General features: G+C 46.0%; 1 protein-coding gene across 1 annotated transcript in view; it reads right to left on the reverse strand.

Annotated features, from left to right (window-relative positions):
- LOC126334687 (putative ammonium transporter 1) overlaps positions 1-16852 on the reverse strand; it is a 330161-nt gene that overhangs the window by 214087 nt on the left and 99222 nt on the right. Inside the window, exon 2 of the mRNA XM_049997174.1 lies at positions 14783-14955. Coding sequence (XP_049853131.1) covers positions 14783-14939 — 157 coding nt within the window. The 5' untranslated portion in view covers positions 14940-14955. The remainder of the gene's footprint in view (positions 1-14782; positions 14956-16852) is intronic.

Genomic DNA, 16852 nt, shown 5'->3' on the forward strand with positions numbered 1-16852 from the left:
CTGCCCCCGTCTGGGGTTCGAGTCCTCCCTCGGGCACAGGTGTGTGTGTATTGCCCATAGTGTAAGTTAGTTTAAGTTAGATTAAATAGTATGTTGACTTAGGGATCAATGACCTCTGCAGTTTGGTTCCATAAGACCTTATCACAAATTTCTTTTCCAGAGTCTTGGAATTTCTTCTCTACGTTAATGATACACTCTGATATACAAACAGTTGCATAATCAAGTCATGTTGGCAGCTCAGTAACTTAACCTCTGCTTTCTAATTCGCTTCACATTGTGTGCAATCGCAATAACTGAGACGTTAATTCTTATCACCCCAGTACAGAGCTCGTTATCAAGAGAGATGTATTCAGCTCGCAGCTATTCCTTTTGAATGCCCCACTGCCACTGCAGGCTTTACGCATAAGCTAGTCGTTCTTTGTGGGCGTTTGACAGGCTCGGCAACCATGCCAACTCGGAAAAAGCTTTCGACTACACGACGGTGACGTCATAGTGGCGATATAAACGGCGGCAATCTCGCACTCGCTGACCTGTGTGCTCTCTTCTTCTCGTTCCTTCCTTGCTTCTTTTTTTTCTCTGTCCCACAATACTACAAGTGCGTTGTCTGTCGCTCCTGAAACCAGTTACCGCAAAATACTGTAACTAGTGCCGCAGCGCTTTATCTCACGCACTTGATGGACGTCAAGAGAAAACAAAACAGCTGCCGCATCACGTCTTTGGAATGGACCTGTGCCGCTTCCGAGATGTCTGTCTTTGACGGTACGACAAGTTTGTCCAAGGAATGGCTCCCCACGGCAACAAGGAACCTTATAGACACCGAAAGTTCTCAAATCAAGATTGTCCATCGCGGAGCCTAGAAGAGTTGTGAGTGTCGTTGACGGACGGAAGGCGCATTTACCTTTATGCTTCTTCAGTAATCTTTCTGTTTTTTAATAAACTCCGCCGATGTATAGCAAGACATTTCCTCTCTGTTCTTCACATTCCTCTAGCTCTGTCTAACAGGCCTGGGGTAAGCCACGACGAAACTTCCGTTCGGAATATCCATTTTGCAGGAATACGATATGGAGGTGACATAGCCCAGATAGTCTAAATAGTTCAAATGGCTCTGAGCACTATATGACTTAACATCTGAGGTCATCAGTCCCCTAGAACTTAGAACTACTTAAACCTAACTAACCTAAGGACACCACACACATCTATGCCCGAGGCAGTATTAGAACCTGCGACCATAGCGGTCACGCGGTTCCAGACTGTAGCGCCTACAACCGCTCGGCCACTCTGACTGGCCCAGATAGTCTATCTGAAACCGATCTGTGAATCAACGTCCTAAGCACGCTCTATTGTTGCGAATGATAGTGACAGATAGTGGTCCGTAAGAATACGTCTGCCTATTTTGGTTTACGGTACACATCCTGGCCCAAGGTGCCATTCTCTTTTTTCGGCAACAGCACTTGCAGGAACGGTAGTATGCCTTTTTCCATTGTTTTTTTTTTCCATGTCCATCTCAAACTTGATGTTAGAATTAAAAGAATTTAGAGGTTGTAGCAATACATTCAGCGATGGAGTGCCGTGCAGCCAGATTAGGGGTCATCCACATTTCGCCAAGGCCGGCCATAGTGGCCGAGCGGTTCTAGGCGCTACAGTCTGGAACCGCACGACCGCTACGGTCGCAGGTTCGAATCCTGCCTAGGGCATGGATGTGTGTGATGTCCTTAGGTTAGTTAGGTTTAAGTAGTTTTAAGTTCTAGGGGACTGATGGCCTCAGCAATTAAGTCCCATAGTGCTCAGAGCCATTTGAACCATTTGAACATTTCGCCAAAAGCACGAATATTTTAGTTTTGCTGACTGAAATGCTCTCTTCTCGAACTCTACCATAAGAAGATTAGCCACAGTGAGTGACTAGTGACTACTCGTTGCGACACCGTCATTCTGTTCACAGTATTGTCACTGAATAAAAAATAGATCGAGCCGAGCATGTGCTTCAAAAAATCTAGAAGTTCCCCTTCTAGCTTTTCACCAACGAGCAACAGTGATTCTTGCAGTGGGACTTGAGCAGAAAGTGAGACAGCATTTAAACTCACGAGTATATCTGATGGTCAAGAGATCTTGAGCCGTCGATCGAAATCTTCCTACTAAAGGGCTCAAATGTGCTGCTGTGCAATAGCTAGTTCATCTCAAGTTCATCGGTCTGGAGAGAATAATAGTTGATTAACTTCTCATGGTTGGGATTCACAGTCATATAATATTTCTTAAAAGACATCATAGTCGCCGTTGACTGTATAAAATAATTATTGTTACTATCGCAATTTCGACCTTATGGCTATTTTCAAGTAAATGGCTATTTTCAAGTAACACTGCAAAGTCACCTAAACACAAAAATACAAAAGTGAAGCACAGAGTGTATATACATAATTAAGAATGTATTTGTGCAGAGACATTGTGATACTTTGTCAGAATTTGAGGTGCTGGACACGGAATTGAATTGCTGGCGAACGTTTTATGCCATTTATATTTGTAAAATTTATACGCATACAAAGTATTATATATCAGAGCTCTCTCTGCATCTCATTTACGAGCACTTAAGTCAATGTGAGAGCTTATTAACAGATAACACATGTATTATCCTCTATTATGTTATAAATAAATATTCCCATCCTATCCTACTGCCCATTACAATCATAGCACTATTTAGTAAGCTGTATGATGTCGACAGATGGAAAGACTTTGCGATATAAAGCTTATAAGTTGTATCCTTGGTGTGCACTATCTTTGCTACGTGCACAGGCAGTAACTTTAGTAAATGTATTTTCGCGCCAACTGACATGTTGTCAGTGTACCTGAACTTGTATGTGTGATAGATTATTAGAACGATGGTAACATCGACAGTTCAGTATATATTTAACAACATATTACGATGTAATAAGTGTCGTACTCATCGGATCTTGTGGGACTCTCACAGTCAACAGGCTGCATTTTGACGACGACATGTACTGATGTCAGTTTTATATTCTGACAGAGTGTAAATAATGTACATTTATCTCCAATTTTTATAATAGAGCTACTTTCTTTATGAAATGTTTATTTAATTATGAATATACACCCTGTGCTTCAAATTTGTATTTAGGTGACTTTGCTGTGTTACTTGAAAATGGCCATAAGGCCGATATTGCGATAGTAACAATAAATATTTTATACAATCAACGGCGATTGTTACGTCTTTTAAGAAATAATAGTTGCGTTTCCTCTATCCGCCGACAAGATCACAATACAAGGATCCTCACGTAGGGACTGGAGCGCTGATGTCTCTGCAGCTTAGACACGGCTCTTGGGCAGCTGTACTCGGCAGTGTCCTTGGACAGTTTCAAGATTCCTGCCACTATTCAGATTTCTGTTCTTTGCTTAATACTGGATTATGATGTGCGTTCTTGACGTTAGTACTGCAGCTTCTGACTTCTCCAAAGGTTTCTTCATATTTCTTATATGCTGCGCCTATTTTTTGTTATAGTAGTGCATACTTATGCAGCTCTGTATTTCTCTGACAAGTAGTCTTCCCTTGCCACTTTACACTTTCTGTTAACCTCATCTTACAGACCTGTAAGCCATACGGTGTGCGGACATTTGCCACGACTTTACCTGCTCCGAAGGGTTGGGTCCCTTGTCTCCCCCTCCTCCTGCTCCTCCTCCTCAGTCGCCACCCGACCCGCAGTAAAGGTACTTTCTGAGCCTTTTCGCTGGTTTTCTTAATATAGGACCAGATCTCTATGGATTTTTCGCCACATTTATAGAGAGAGTTTCGTTGTGGAAACTATTGGATGCATCCCGCACTGAAATCCGCACCAAATTTCGAGCCACAGTAAAACTTCGCCAATCTTGGAGATTTTGCGCTCGTCTAAATTATACGTGCCTTTTTCGGTGCTCCTGCAGCAGCTTTCTGTCGTGTTATGTGTACTCATTTATTTGGTATGAATCTCTCGAGTGCTGTTGATACTACTTCTTTGAACTTAAGCCACATATGGTCTTCACTTACATAGTTTGGAAGAATTGGAGACTGTCTCTTAGAAAGACGTCAACCGAATTTTTAGTTGCTTTTATAAATACACTCCTGGACATTGAAATAAGAACACCGTGAATTCATTGTCCCAGGAAGGGGAAACTTTATTGACACATTCCTGGGGTCAGATACATCACATGATCACACTGACAGAACCACAGGCACATAGACACAGGCAACACAGCATGCACAATGTCGGCACTAGTACAGTGTATATCCACCTTTCGCAGCAATGCAGGCTGCTATTCTCCAATGGAGACGATCGTAGAGATGCTGGATGTAGTCCTGTGGAACGGCTTGGCATGCCATTTCCACCTGGCGCCTCAGTTGGACCAGCGTTCGTGCTGGACGTGCAGACCGCGTGAGACGACGCTTCATCCAGTCCCAAACATGCTCAATGGGGGACAGATCCGGAGATCTTGCTGGTCAGGGTAGTTGACTTACACCTCCTAGAGCACGTTGGGTGGCACGCGATGCATGCGGACGTGCATTGTCCTGTTGGAACAGCAAGTTCCCTTGCCGGTCTAGGAATGGTAGAACGATGGGTTCGATGACGGTTTGGATGTACCGTGCACTATTCAGTGACCCCTCGGCGATCACCAGAGATGTACGGCCAGTGTAGGAGATCGCTCCCCACACCATGATGCCGGGTGTTGGCCCTGTGTGCCTCGGTCGTATGCAGTCCTGATTGTGGCGCTCACCTGCAGGCCGCCAAACACGCATACGACCATCATTGGCACCAAGGCAGAAGCGACTCTCATCGCTGAAGACGACACGTCTCCATTCGTCCCTCCATTCACGCCTGTCGCGACACCACTGGAGGCGGGCTGCACGATGTTGGGGCGTGAGCGGAAGACGGCCTAACGGTGTGCGGGACCGTAGCCCAGCTTCATGGAGACGGTTGCGAATGGTCCTCGCCGATACCCCAGGAGTAACAGTGTCCCCAATTTGTTGGGAAGTGGCGGTGCGGTCCCCTACGGCACTGCGTAGGATCCTACGGTCTTGGCGTGCATCCGTGCGTCGCTGCGGTCCGGTTCCAGGTCGACGGGCACGTGCACCTTCCGCCGACCACTGGCGACAACATCGATGTACTGTGGAGACCTCACGCCCCACGTGTTGAGCAATTCGGCGGTACGTCCACCCGGCCTCCCGCATGCCCACTATACGCCCTCGCTCAAAGTCCGTCAACTGCACATACGGTTCACGTCCACGCTGTCGCGGCATGCTACCAGTGTTAAAGACTGCGATGGAGCTCCGTATGCCACGGCAAACTGGCTGACACTGACGGCGGCGGTGCACAAATGCTGCGCAGCTAGCGCCATTCGACGGCCAACACCGCGGTTCCTGGTGTGTCCGCTGTGCCGTGCGTGTGATCATTGCTTGTACAGCCCTCTCGCAGTGTCCGGAGCAAGTATGGTGGGTCTGACACACCGGTGTCAATGTGTTCTTTTTTCCATTTCCAGGAGTGTATATCTCGCGTTTAGTTTTGCTGAATTTCTTTGTTACTGAAGTGAGCCTCGCTACGACTGCGTGTTCACTGATCCCTGTACCCGTCGTGATGCTCAGGATTATTTGTGGCTAAGAGGGCAAGTGTGTTTTCGTAACCACTTACAATTTGAATGGCCTCATGAACTAATTGTTCAAAATAATTTTATAAAAAGTATTTAAAACAATTATGGAAGTTGGTTTCTATCTACAGTAGGGTCTGAAAATGTATTTTTGTCAACATACGGAAGGTAGACTGAAGTCACTGTCAACTATAATTGTATGAGTAGGGTACCTATTTGCGCTGAGACTCGAGTTTTCTTTGAAATGTTCAGCAACTGTTTCATATGAGACCGGGGTTCGGTAAAAGGAGCAAGTTATTAATTTATTCTGGTTGTCGAATGTAACCTCTGTCCATACTAAGTCAGAGGAACTACCTGCTGCAATGTCGCTTGTGAGCTGGAACACACATTACATTTTTTTCCCCTTAAGTTGTGCTTCTTGTTTCTGTTATAGTGGAGATCATTACAATTGCGGCTTTTCCCTCCAAAGCCTAGGATGCTTTCTCTGTGACCCTGTTAATACCAGAGCTAAGCAATGTAGAACAACATACGTTACAAGCAAAGCATTCTGTATTACTTTATTTCCTTATTCCTAACATTTTAAAATTGTATGTTGACTTCAGATGACATGTCAATCATAGATGTTCTTATCTCTGTTTATGAACGTACTTTCAATCATGTTTTGAACATTGTCCCCCTACACTTTATTAACTGATGTTTCGCCGGAAGGGATATCGGATTTTAGAAAGTAAATTAATATGGAATATGTCGTTCTTCTTTTCAAACATTCACATACCCATTTATTCTTTCCTAATTGTCTTCTGGGCATGCAGTTGTAGTAATTAAAGAATGCGCAAATGCAGCGATCAAAAAGAAATGATTAGCGTACATTCGCATTCTCTTTAGATCATTCCTTTCTTGTTGCTCCCATGGCGATGGACTGTTTCTATCGCAATCAGCAAGCGTGAATGGAAGCTGCCGTACAGACAGAAGGATCTATATTTATACTTGGCATAAGTAATTACATACTGACATAATAGTCGGTATTGCTTTCGTTTCCCAAAAGATATAAATATTTCGATTTCGGAAATGAAGCTCTGTATTTCGCCAAGATGTCGAAGAAGAAGGTCCCTTACGAAGTGGCTGTATCGAGTAAGATGTGGAGACGGCGGTTTGAAAGCGGACAGAAGTAGTACGAGTAAAGGGCGTCCCTTACCTGAGGGATCGCTACCTGGCGAAGGGGCAAGTGTGGCAAATGTCCGGCGTGGCAAATGTCCGGCATTCAGCCATACGATAAATCAGGCCTCGGTTGGCCGATGCTGCGAACGCAAGGCTCGGGGGCTCGCCTCGCGAGACCGCAGAAGGCGAAGCGATGACGTCACGGGAGTCAAGTGATCGCGGTCGCCCTCATTGACACAGCGGCGCAGTTCTGGTACTGACGGCCTATTACGGCAGACCAGCCAGACGGGCAGTGCAGCAGCAGGGAACGCAGACGGGAGGCGCCGAGGCGATCTGTGGTTTGCCCGTCAGTTGCTTAACGGCGGATGTTCGGACAGAAACCAAGCAACATCGGCTGTGCCCAAAGGAAGCGTTATGTGGGACCTCTGATGTACACAATTTAGATAAACGTTGTATCAGACAGGGGCAGTAGGGGGATGAGTTAGTTTCGTAATGATGTTCCTGTCTATAGAAAAATATCGTTGTTGCACGATCGTACAGAAATGCAAAAAAAACTTGGAAAATTTTTCCGCTTGCTGTAATGAAGGGCGTCTCTCTTCAAATGTGAGGAAACGCAAGATAAGACTCAAACGAAAGAAAAGGAACTCCGTACCAAAAAAATTTCGGCTAATGCTAAGGACTAAAGAAACCCAAACAGAAATCTGGGAAAGCAATTAAAGTTGACAGAGAAGAAAGACAAATTTTACGTCTCGCCCATACAGTGTAACTCTGCAACTTCCAGGCGGATTAAAACTGTGTGCCGGACCGGGGCGCCGATTCGGGACCTTTCCCTTTCGCGGGCAAGTAACGGTTTTTCGAGAAAAAGCTTTCTTCGAATCACATGCAGACGTCATTTAAACAGACTGCTGCTTTTCTGTTTTATGTTTGTTCTACTGGTATTTTCGTTTTGTAAACTAAAATTCATACACTATGTGATCAAAAGTATCCGGACACCTGGCTAAACTTGATGACAGCTTCCACTCTCGCAGCCATACGTTCAGTCAGGTGCTGGAAGGTTTCTTGGTGAATGGCAGTCCATTCTTCACGGAGTGCTGCACTGAGCAGAGGTATCGATGTCGGTCGGTGTGGCCTGGCACGAAGTGGGCGTTCCAAAACGTCCGAAAGGCATTCTATAGGATTCAGGTCACGACTCTGTGCAGGCCGGTCCATTACAGGGATGTTATTGTCGTGTAACCATTCCGCCACAGGCCGTGTATTATGAACAGGTGGTCGATAGTGTTGAAAGATACCATCTCCGAATTGCTCTTCATCAGTGGGAAGCAAGAAGGTGCTTAGAACATCAATGTAGGCCTGTGTTGCAACAACAAGGGGTGCAAGCCCCCTCCATAAAAAACACGGCCACACCGTAACACCACCGCCTCCAAATATTACTGTTGGCACTACACACGCTGGCAGATGACGTTCACTGGGCATTCGCCATACCCACATGCTGCCATCGGGTCGCCACATTGTGTACCATGATTCGTCACTCCAAACAACATTTTTCCACTGTTTAATTGTCCAATGGTTTCATTCCTTACACCAAGCGAGGCGACGTTTGACCTTTACCGGCGTCATGTGTGGCTTATGAGCAGCTGCTCGGCCATGAAATCCAAGTTTTCTTACCTACCGCCTAATTGTCGTAGTACTTGCAGTGGATCCTGATGTAGTTTGGAATTCCTGTGTGACGGTCTGGATAGATGTCTGCCCATTAAACATTACGACCCTCTTCACCTGTCGGCGGTCTCTGTCAGTCAACAGAGGAGCTCGTCCTGTACTCTTTTGTGCTGTACGCGTCCCTTCACGTTTCCACTTCACTGTCGCATAGGAAACAGTGAACCTGGGGATGTTTAGGAGTGTGGAAATCTCGCATACAGACGTATGACGCAAGTGACACCCAACCACCTGACCACGTTCGAAGTCCACGAGTTCCGCGGAGCGCCCCATTCTGCTCTTTCATGACGTCTAATGACTGCTGAGGTCGATGATATAAAGTACCTGGCAGTTGGTGACAGCACAATGCACCTAATATGAACAAAGTATGTTTTTGGGGGTGTCGTGATACTTTTGATAACATAGTGTAACTCACAGGCACGTACAATCATGTTGTCGTGGACTTTTTTTAATCAAAATGTTGACACGAGTGACTACTTTTGGATTTTTCCTGTTTTATTATTCGACAATAATCTCTTTTATCACCAGATTTTATTCGCTGACGTAGTTTCTCAACCAATACGGTCTATGGGTTTCCAAGTATATTGCTTTTTTGTGAAAAAATAGTGCTGTACTAAACAAAATGATTTGCATTCCCGTTTTATTATATGATTAGACGCTATTTTATAATTGATTTTATACTTTGGCTTAATTTCGCCACAAATACTAGTTTTGGCTTCCAAGTATTGACGTTCCCTGTAAAACAGGTCTGTATTACGAATTAACTAGCTTCTTGCTGAAAGGTCTCTGTTGGATTCCTTTCAAGTTAATTTCTTAAATCTGTTGTCATTTAGGGAATAAATTCCTCTTCTAAATTTACTGTGGTGTTTCTGACTATCTGAGCACTATGGGACTTAATTGCTGAGGCCATCAGTCCCCTAGCACTTAAAACTACTTAAACCTAACTAACCTAAGGACATCACACACATCCATGCCCGAGGCAGGATTCGAACCTGCGACCGTAGCGGTCGCGCGGTTCCATACTGCAGCGCCTAGAACCGCTCAGCCACCCCGACCGGCACAGATGGGCACTAACAGAAAAAAGCCGTCCATATTGTCCCAAGCCAGCACCCAGTGTTATGCTAGAAAAAGTGGTGTAACTTCCAGAAAACCACGTGAAGATGAAGCTGAAAAGGTTCGAAAACCGGTTCATGGATAAATAACTCTTAAAAAAAGTGACTGGTTGCAGTTTTATGTATTTACAAAGCGGGAAATATTTCTAACGATCCTCACAGGCACACCCGCCAACACGAATAACGCACTTAACGGCAAATGCACCTAGGAGAAAAATGTATAATTGCTAGATGTGTACCTGATAACGGCACCATGCTTCCGGAACGCATTTTGTCAAATTAAAAACTAATAATAAAACGCGAGTGAAGCAGAGAAGTGCGTCGTTTATAAAAATCGTAAGACTCTCACGGACATCATGCACTTGTATAAAATATGGATAAATTTTAGTTTAAATTGTTGTCTATCCCCTCTCTTTCACGACATTATGAAAACCAGCTTATATTATTCTAAGAACAGACTTCCACAAAGGATACTATGCGTATTCTCCAGCCAGGTACGTTTCTGTCCCGCAGAGACTGCGAAGAAAAACTCAGGCAAGTAAGAGCGCAAACAGAGGAGTCTAAACAATCATTCTGTGGTGTCCCAAGCACAGCACGCACCACCAGGCAGCACCACAGGCGATGATAAGTCGGCAACACAGTCCAGAGACGGCGTACAGGCCAGCGATAGCCGCACCAAGAAGTCGCAGCGGTGGCGCCGCTAGAGAAGTGATGTGAGCTGGCGCCAGAACAGAGCGGGCAGCTCCGAGTCAGCTCGAATACCGGGAACATCGCCTCCTACTTGTGTACTGCGCTCCGCATCTTCGGCTTCTAGCGAGTCCACACCAGCACGTCTTTGGTGAACATTCTAGTAGGACAAGCACTGTTTACTATCCAGCCTTAGCTTCTGGCATAGTAGTTGACTTTCAGGATCTGCTGTCTTAGCGGATTTCTTCAAAGCAGAATCTGTGTTCATTTCACTAACCATTATCAGTGTTTCATTGTTCATTCGTTCTCCTCTCATAGTGTTTCCCTTAGCGAACTGTAAATAAACCACTGGCCATTAAAATTGCTACACCAAGAAGAAATGCAGATGATAAACGGGTATTCATTGGACAAATATATTATGCTAGAACTGCTATGTGATTACATTTTCACGCAATTTGGGTGCATAGATACTGAGAAATCAGTACCCTGAACAACCATCTGTCGCCGTAATAACAGCCTTGATACGCCTGCGCATTGAGTCAAACAGAGCTTGAATGGCGTGTACAGGTACAGCTGCCCATGCATCTTCAACACGACACCACAGTTAATCTGGCGTATTGTGACGAGCCAGTTGCTTGGCCACCATTGACTAGGAGTTATCAATTGGTGAGAGATGTGGAGAATGTGCTGGCCAGGGCAGCAGTCGAACACTTTCTGTATCCAGAAAGGCCCGTACAGGACCTGCAACATGCGGTCATGCATTATCATGGTAAAATGTAGGGTTTCACAAGGATCGAATGAAGGGTAGAGCCATGGGTCGTAACACATCTGAAATGTAACGTCCACTGTTCAAAGTGCCGTCAATGCGAACAAGATGTGACCGAGACGTGTAACCAATGGCACCCCATACCATCACGCCGGGTGACACGCCAGTATGGCAATGACGAATACACGCTTCCAATGTGCGTTCACAGCGGTTTCGCCAAACCACGGATGCTATCATCATGATGCAGTAAACAGAACCTGTATTCATCCGAAAACATGACATTTTGCCATTCGTGCACCCAGGTTCGTCGTTGAGTACAACATCGTAGGCCCTCCTGTCTGTGATGCAGCGTCAAGGGTAACTGCAGCCATGGTCTCCCAGCTGATAGTCCATGCTGCTAAAAATGTCGTCGAACTGTCATGCAGATGGTTGTTGTGTTGCAAACATCCCCATTGTGGCTGCACGAACCGTTACAGCCATGCGGGCAAGCTGCCTCTCATCTCGACTGCTACTGATACAAGGCCGTTTGGATCTAGCACGGCGTTCCGTATTACCCTCCTGCACCCAACGATTCCATATTCTGCTAACAGTCATTGAATCTCGACGAACGCGAGCAGCAAAGTCGCGATGCGATAGACCGCAATCGCAATAGGCTACAATCCGACCTTTATCAAAGTCGGAAACGTGATGGTACACATTTCTGCTCCTGACACGAGGCATCACAACAACGTTTCACCAGGCAACGCCGGTCACCTGCTGTTTGTGTATGAGAAATCGGTTGGAAACTTTCCTCATGTCAGCAAGTTGTAGGTGTTGCCACCGGCGCCAACCTCGTGTGAATGCTCTGAAAAGCTTATCATTTGCATATCACAGCATCTTCTTCCTGGCGGTTAAATTTCGCGTCTGTAGCACGTCATCTTCGTGGTGTAGCAATTTTAATGGCCAACAGTGTAAATGTGCGTGGTGTTCTACGAATTTGTGTTTTAGTTGCTTCTGTGAAAAACAACGCCCGTAATTCTGTTCCAGCACAGCAAGCGATGCAAGATACATCGAGTAAGACGGTTCCGTAATGTATTCTGTAACAAACTTTTTACGCATTTGAAGATAGACGGATGAGCCAAAACATTATGACCACCTGTTTACTAGCGAGTAGTACCGCCTTTCAAACACAGTACAACAGAATTCTAGTTGGCATGCATTCTACAACTCCTGACAGGATTCCAGAGAATGTGGCACCACAGTCCACTCACAGGTGAAGCAGTTCTCACAAACTACGGGATGGTGCTTTACAGCCACTCAGCCAACACCTGGTATGTCCAAATGGTTCAAATGGCCCGTAACACTATGGCACTTAACATCTAAGGTCGTAAGTCATCTAGACTTAGAACTACTTAATCCTAACTAACCTAAGGACACACACATCCATGCTCGAGGCAGTATTCGAGCCTGCGACCGTAGCAGCAGCCCACTTCCGGACTGAAGCTCTTAGAACCGCTCGGCCACAGCGACCGGCCGCCCGGTATGTGTTCCAGTGGGTACAGATCAGGCAAATTTACCAGCCAAAACACGAACGTGAGTTCACTATAATTCGCATTTTCGGCGCGTATCTTCGCTATAATGACTGCCCCTTCGTCTCTCTTCCTCTTACATCATTTCCTTACTACTCCACGTGCCGGTGACAATACCAGGAGCGGTTCAGACCTTGCAACACGGATAGTTATCCTGCTGGAAGATACCATCACTATAGGAGGAGACTTCATGCATGAAGCGATACAAGTGGTCCGCAGTAATGTTCATGGTGCTTTCGATTACCACCACAGACCCCATGGAAGCCCAACTCAGTGTAGCCCGTAGCATAATTCTGCCCTCACAGGCCTGCATCTGTGGCGTGGTGCATGTTCCGTGCACCCGTTCGCCTGGATGATGGCGTGTAAGAACCTGTTGTAACAGGAAATGAAATGTATTCGACAGGCGACACGCTTCTATTGATCCACGGCGAAAACTTACTGATGCTGTGTCCACTGCAATAACAACTGACGATGTCGTTGGGGCACGTAGGGGTCGTGTGATATGGCGCTCCATGTTCAACAATGGCCTTTGAACGGCGTGCTTCGAAACGTTTGTGCCTGCGCGAGCATTGTACTCTGTCGTCAGATATGCGACACATCGTTGCCTATCCTGGATTATACAGAGGGAGGTCCTCCGACCTCTACGTTTTGTTATGAGACGCGGTCATCCAATACTACAGGACCTACTCGTTGTTTCACCATCCTTCAACCACTTTCCACATGTGCTCACAACAGTACCATGCCAATATGCGACCAGCTTCGCCATTTTAAGAGATTCTCGCAGCCAGCCGAAGTGCCATATCAATGTGCCCTTTGTCAAAACCGCTTATATCAGTGGATTTTCGCATTTTCGGCGCGTATCTTCGCTATAATGACTGCCCCTTCGTCTCTCTTCCTCTTACATCATTTCCTTACTGCTCCACGTGCCGGTGACAATACCAGGAGGCTTTCATCCTCGCAGTGGACAGTGCTCGCAGTGTTTTGGTTCAAATGGCTCTGAGCACTATGGGACTTAACATCTGAGATCATCAGTCCCCTAGACTTAGAACTACTTAAACCTAACTCACCTAAGGACATCACGCACAGCCATGCCTGAGGCAGGATTCGAACCTGCGACCGTAGCAGCACGCGGTTCCGGACTGAAACACCTAGAACCGCTCGGCCACAGCGGCCAGCCAATGTTTTGGCTCATCGGTGTAGTTTTCTGTAATGATTTATTTGCTAACGAAATTACTGTGTCGAAACTGACTCTTTGTGAATCACTTCCCATGACGTACACTATTTAATGATACTCTGTACGATGAAATTGGAAAAAAAGACACGCGAGCACGGTTTGATCTTTACAATAGCCGCTGGGCTACGCTCGCTCAAATATATTTCCCATTTCGGCTATAAGAGGTAGGCATAAAATGGCACCGTCGATTTTCTCAGAAACTAGATGCCATCACACTAAAAGCCGAGCCGGACGGTGTGGCCGTGCAGTTCTAGGCGCTTCAGTTTGGAACCGCGTGACCTCTACGGTTGCAGGTTCGAATCCTGCCTCGGGCATGGATGTGTGTGATGTCCTTAGGTCAGTTAGGTTTAAGTAGTTCTATGTTCTAGGGGACTGATAACCTCAGAAGTTAAGTCCCATAGTGCACTGAGCCATTTGAACTAAAAGCCGCTAGCCATGTATTCAGGACAGGTCCCTCTACAACATACCTAAAACTCATGGAAATCCGTGATTAACAGGTATGAAGCTGCCCTTGTGAGACGAAGAGACTGGTACTGGACAGAAATTTGTGGGGAACCGGATCAAACCAGTCAGAAGACTGACTGCTGGAAAAAAAAGTCGGCTTGTATCAGTCAGTTTGATTAACGCGTTTTCTGTGCTATGGTGAGTCAGGGGTTCCCATGCAAAATGGAGATGACTATTTCAACGACAACTGTGCCTTCTAGCTGTGAGTGGATAGTGCCACCTTGTGGACCTATGTCATTCATACGAATTTGCTCCGTATTGTTTACTTGCGGGACGTATAGTTCTCGAGATACTTTGATGTCCCCAGTCAACGGCTAACCCCGTTCACGGTCGTGACACATATGAGCTTCTCGTCTGTACAGCAATAACTCGCTTCCTCCTGAGTCAGTGTGGTTAGGAGAGAGTACTTGCTGACACTCACGACAGACGATGATGCCGTTCGTCAGCAAGAAGATGTCGTCCACGTTCTTCTTGAACTGCTGAAGCTCTTCGTTTCTTGGGGTGGCGTTGGCGGTGATCCCCAAGAGCTCCGATAGGTCGGTCGCCAAGGACGGCGCTTCCGTTTCATTGAAAGCCATTTTGAAACACTATGATCTGAAAAGAACGAGAAGATCGAATTAACAGCTGTGGAATTTCGACAACATTCGCAGAGTAATTATTACTATGGTAAGTATCAAATCCTTTCTTACTCTTCCAACTGTCATTTACACCGCTGACCATTCAAGTTGATATAGAATGTAAACGATCCGCGACAACCTCATATTCGCACGCTTGAATATACAAATGAAAACATTTCAGTGCAGTCACACATAGTAGGCAGAAACAAGACCACGTGTAAAGGGCCGTCAAATGAAAACGGGACAGACGGAAAACGAGTAAGTAAGGCGAATTTACACTTTCTCTACGAATCTCAATGATGAAGTCTTCTCGGGTTATCAGTCGAGAAATGGCTACATTCTGCAGCAACGTTTCAACAAGTTTCCTGCATGTCCTCTTCAGACGAAGTGTCAAGTTCGTATCCAGTCCGGGTTTTTATAGCCACTGGATCGCAAGCACCTCTGCCTCGTCTGTGTCAGCAGACGTAGACACAGACGAGGTAGTGGATCCTGCGATCCTGTGGCTATAAAGATCTGGTCTGAACTCGAATCTGACACTTCGCCTGAAGATGACAAGTACGAAACTTGTTGAAACGTTGCCGCAGAACGACGCATCGACTCGGCTGATAAACCGAGAAGACTTCATGAGCAAGTAAGTAAACTTTTTACTATATCAAAAGTAATCGAAATAACTGTTAATACATTTATCCCATTGTGAATGACTTCATAAAAAAATCTTTGCGGTTGCCTACAGAATCATAATTGTACTCAGGCGTACACCTCTTCGTCCGAAGCAAGTCAAAGGCCACAAATGTCTTTCTTCAGGGCTCCAAAAATATGGAAATCGCATGTGGAGAGTTCGGGACTGTATGGAGGATGTATGGTCCCGTCAACATGATGCCGAGATAGTATCGACTATGCTGCAGAAGACTCACTTGGGAGCCCTTACACATCCTGCACACAGTTCCGATCTCCCCCATGTGATTTCCGTATTTTTGGTGGGTTGAAGAAAGACGTTCGTGGCCATCGATTGGGCTTAGATGAAGAGCTGAGGTTCCCGCTCGAATATAGTTGTGGTTCCATACACAACATTTTCCCATGAAGGCTCAAAATGGTTCAAATGACTCGAAGCACTATGGGACTTAACATCTGAGGTTATCAGTCCCCTAGACATAGAACTACTTAAACCCAGCATAAGGACATCACACACATCCATGCCCGAGGCAGGATTCAAACCTGCGACCGTAGCAGCAGCGCGATTCCGAGCTGAAGCTCCTAGAACCGCTCTGTCACAGCGGCCGGCTGACGGCACTGACCGTCTTGCTCACAATGGAAGGAATGTATTAACAGTGATTTTCATTACTTTTGAAATAGTAAACAGGTTCCATAATTTTCCACATATTTCGTTTTCACTTGACTGTACGTTATATATTTCGTATACAAGGAAACACTCAGCAAAGGGTTTCTCACTCTGAAATTGCATTTGAATGTTGGTTGTTTGTGAGACGGTCTTGCAACTTCTCGAGCAAGAATGAGAAACGCCCAGCAGCACGTGTCGCGAATTGACAGCGGCAGTGTCGCTGACTATCGAGGCTGGGGTTCACCTTCCTGCGATATTTCTGCTCACATTGGTTGTGATCATACGATTGCAATTAGAATAACGAATCGATGGGTTGAATATACTCAACGACATGGAGAGATCTCAGTGACTCCACGCGACTATTGCCCGAGAGAACAGATATTTTTCTCTTGGTTGTGACTGACTGTGCAGCTACGTCGTGCAGCACGGCGATTATCCACACGGACTGCACGGCGACCTCCTGAGCACCACTGACTCTGACGTTCTGACATGGCGGCCATAGGTGTGGGTTCCCTTGAGACGGCAGCAGAGAGAG

Source organism: Schistocerca gregaria, chromosome 1, assembly GCF_023897955.1.
Source record: "Schistocerca gregaria isolate iqSchGreg1 chromosome 1, iqSchGreg1.2, whole genome shotgun sequence".
Lineage (NCBI taxonomy): Eukaryota > Metazoa > Arthropoda > Insecta > Orthoptera > Acrididae > Schistocerca > Schistocerca gregaria.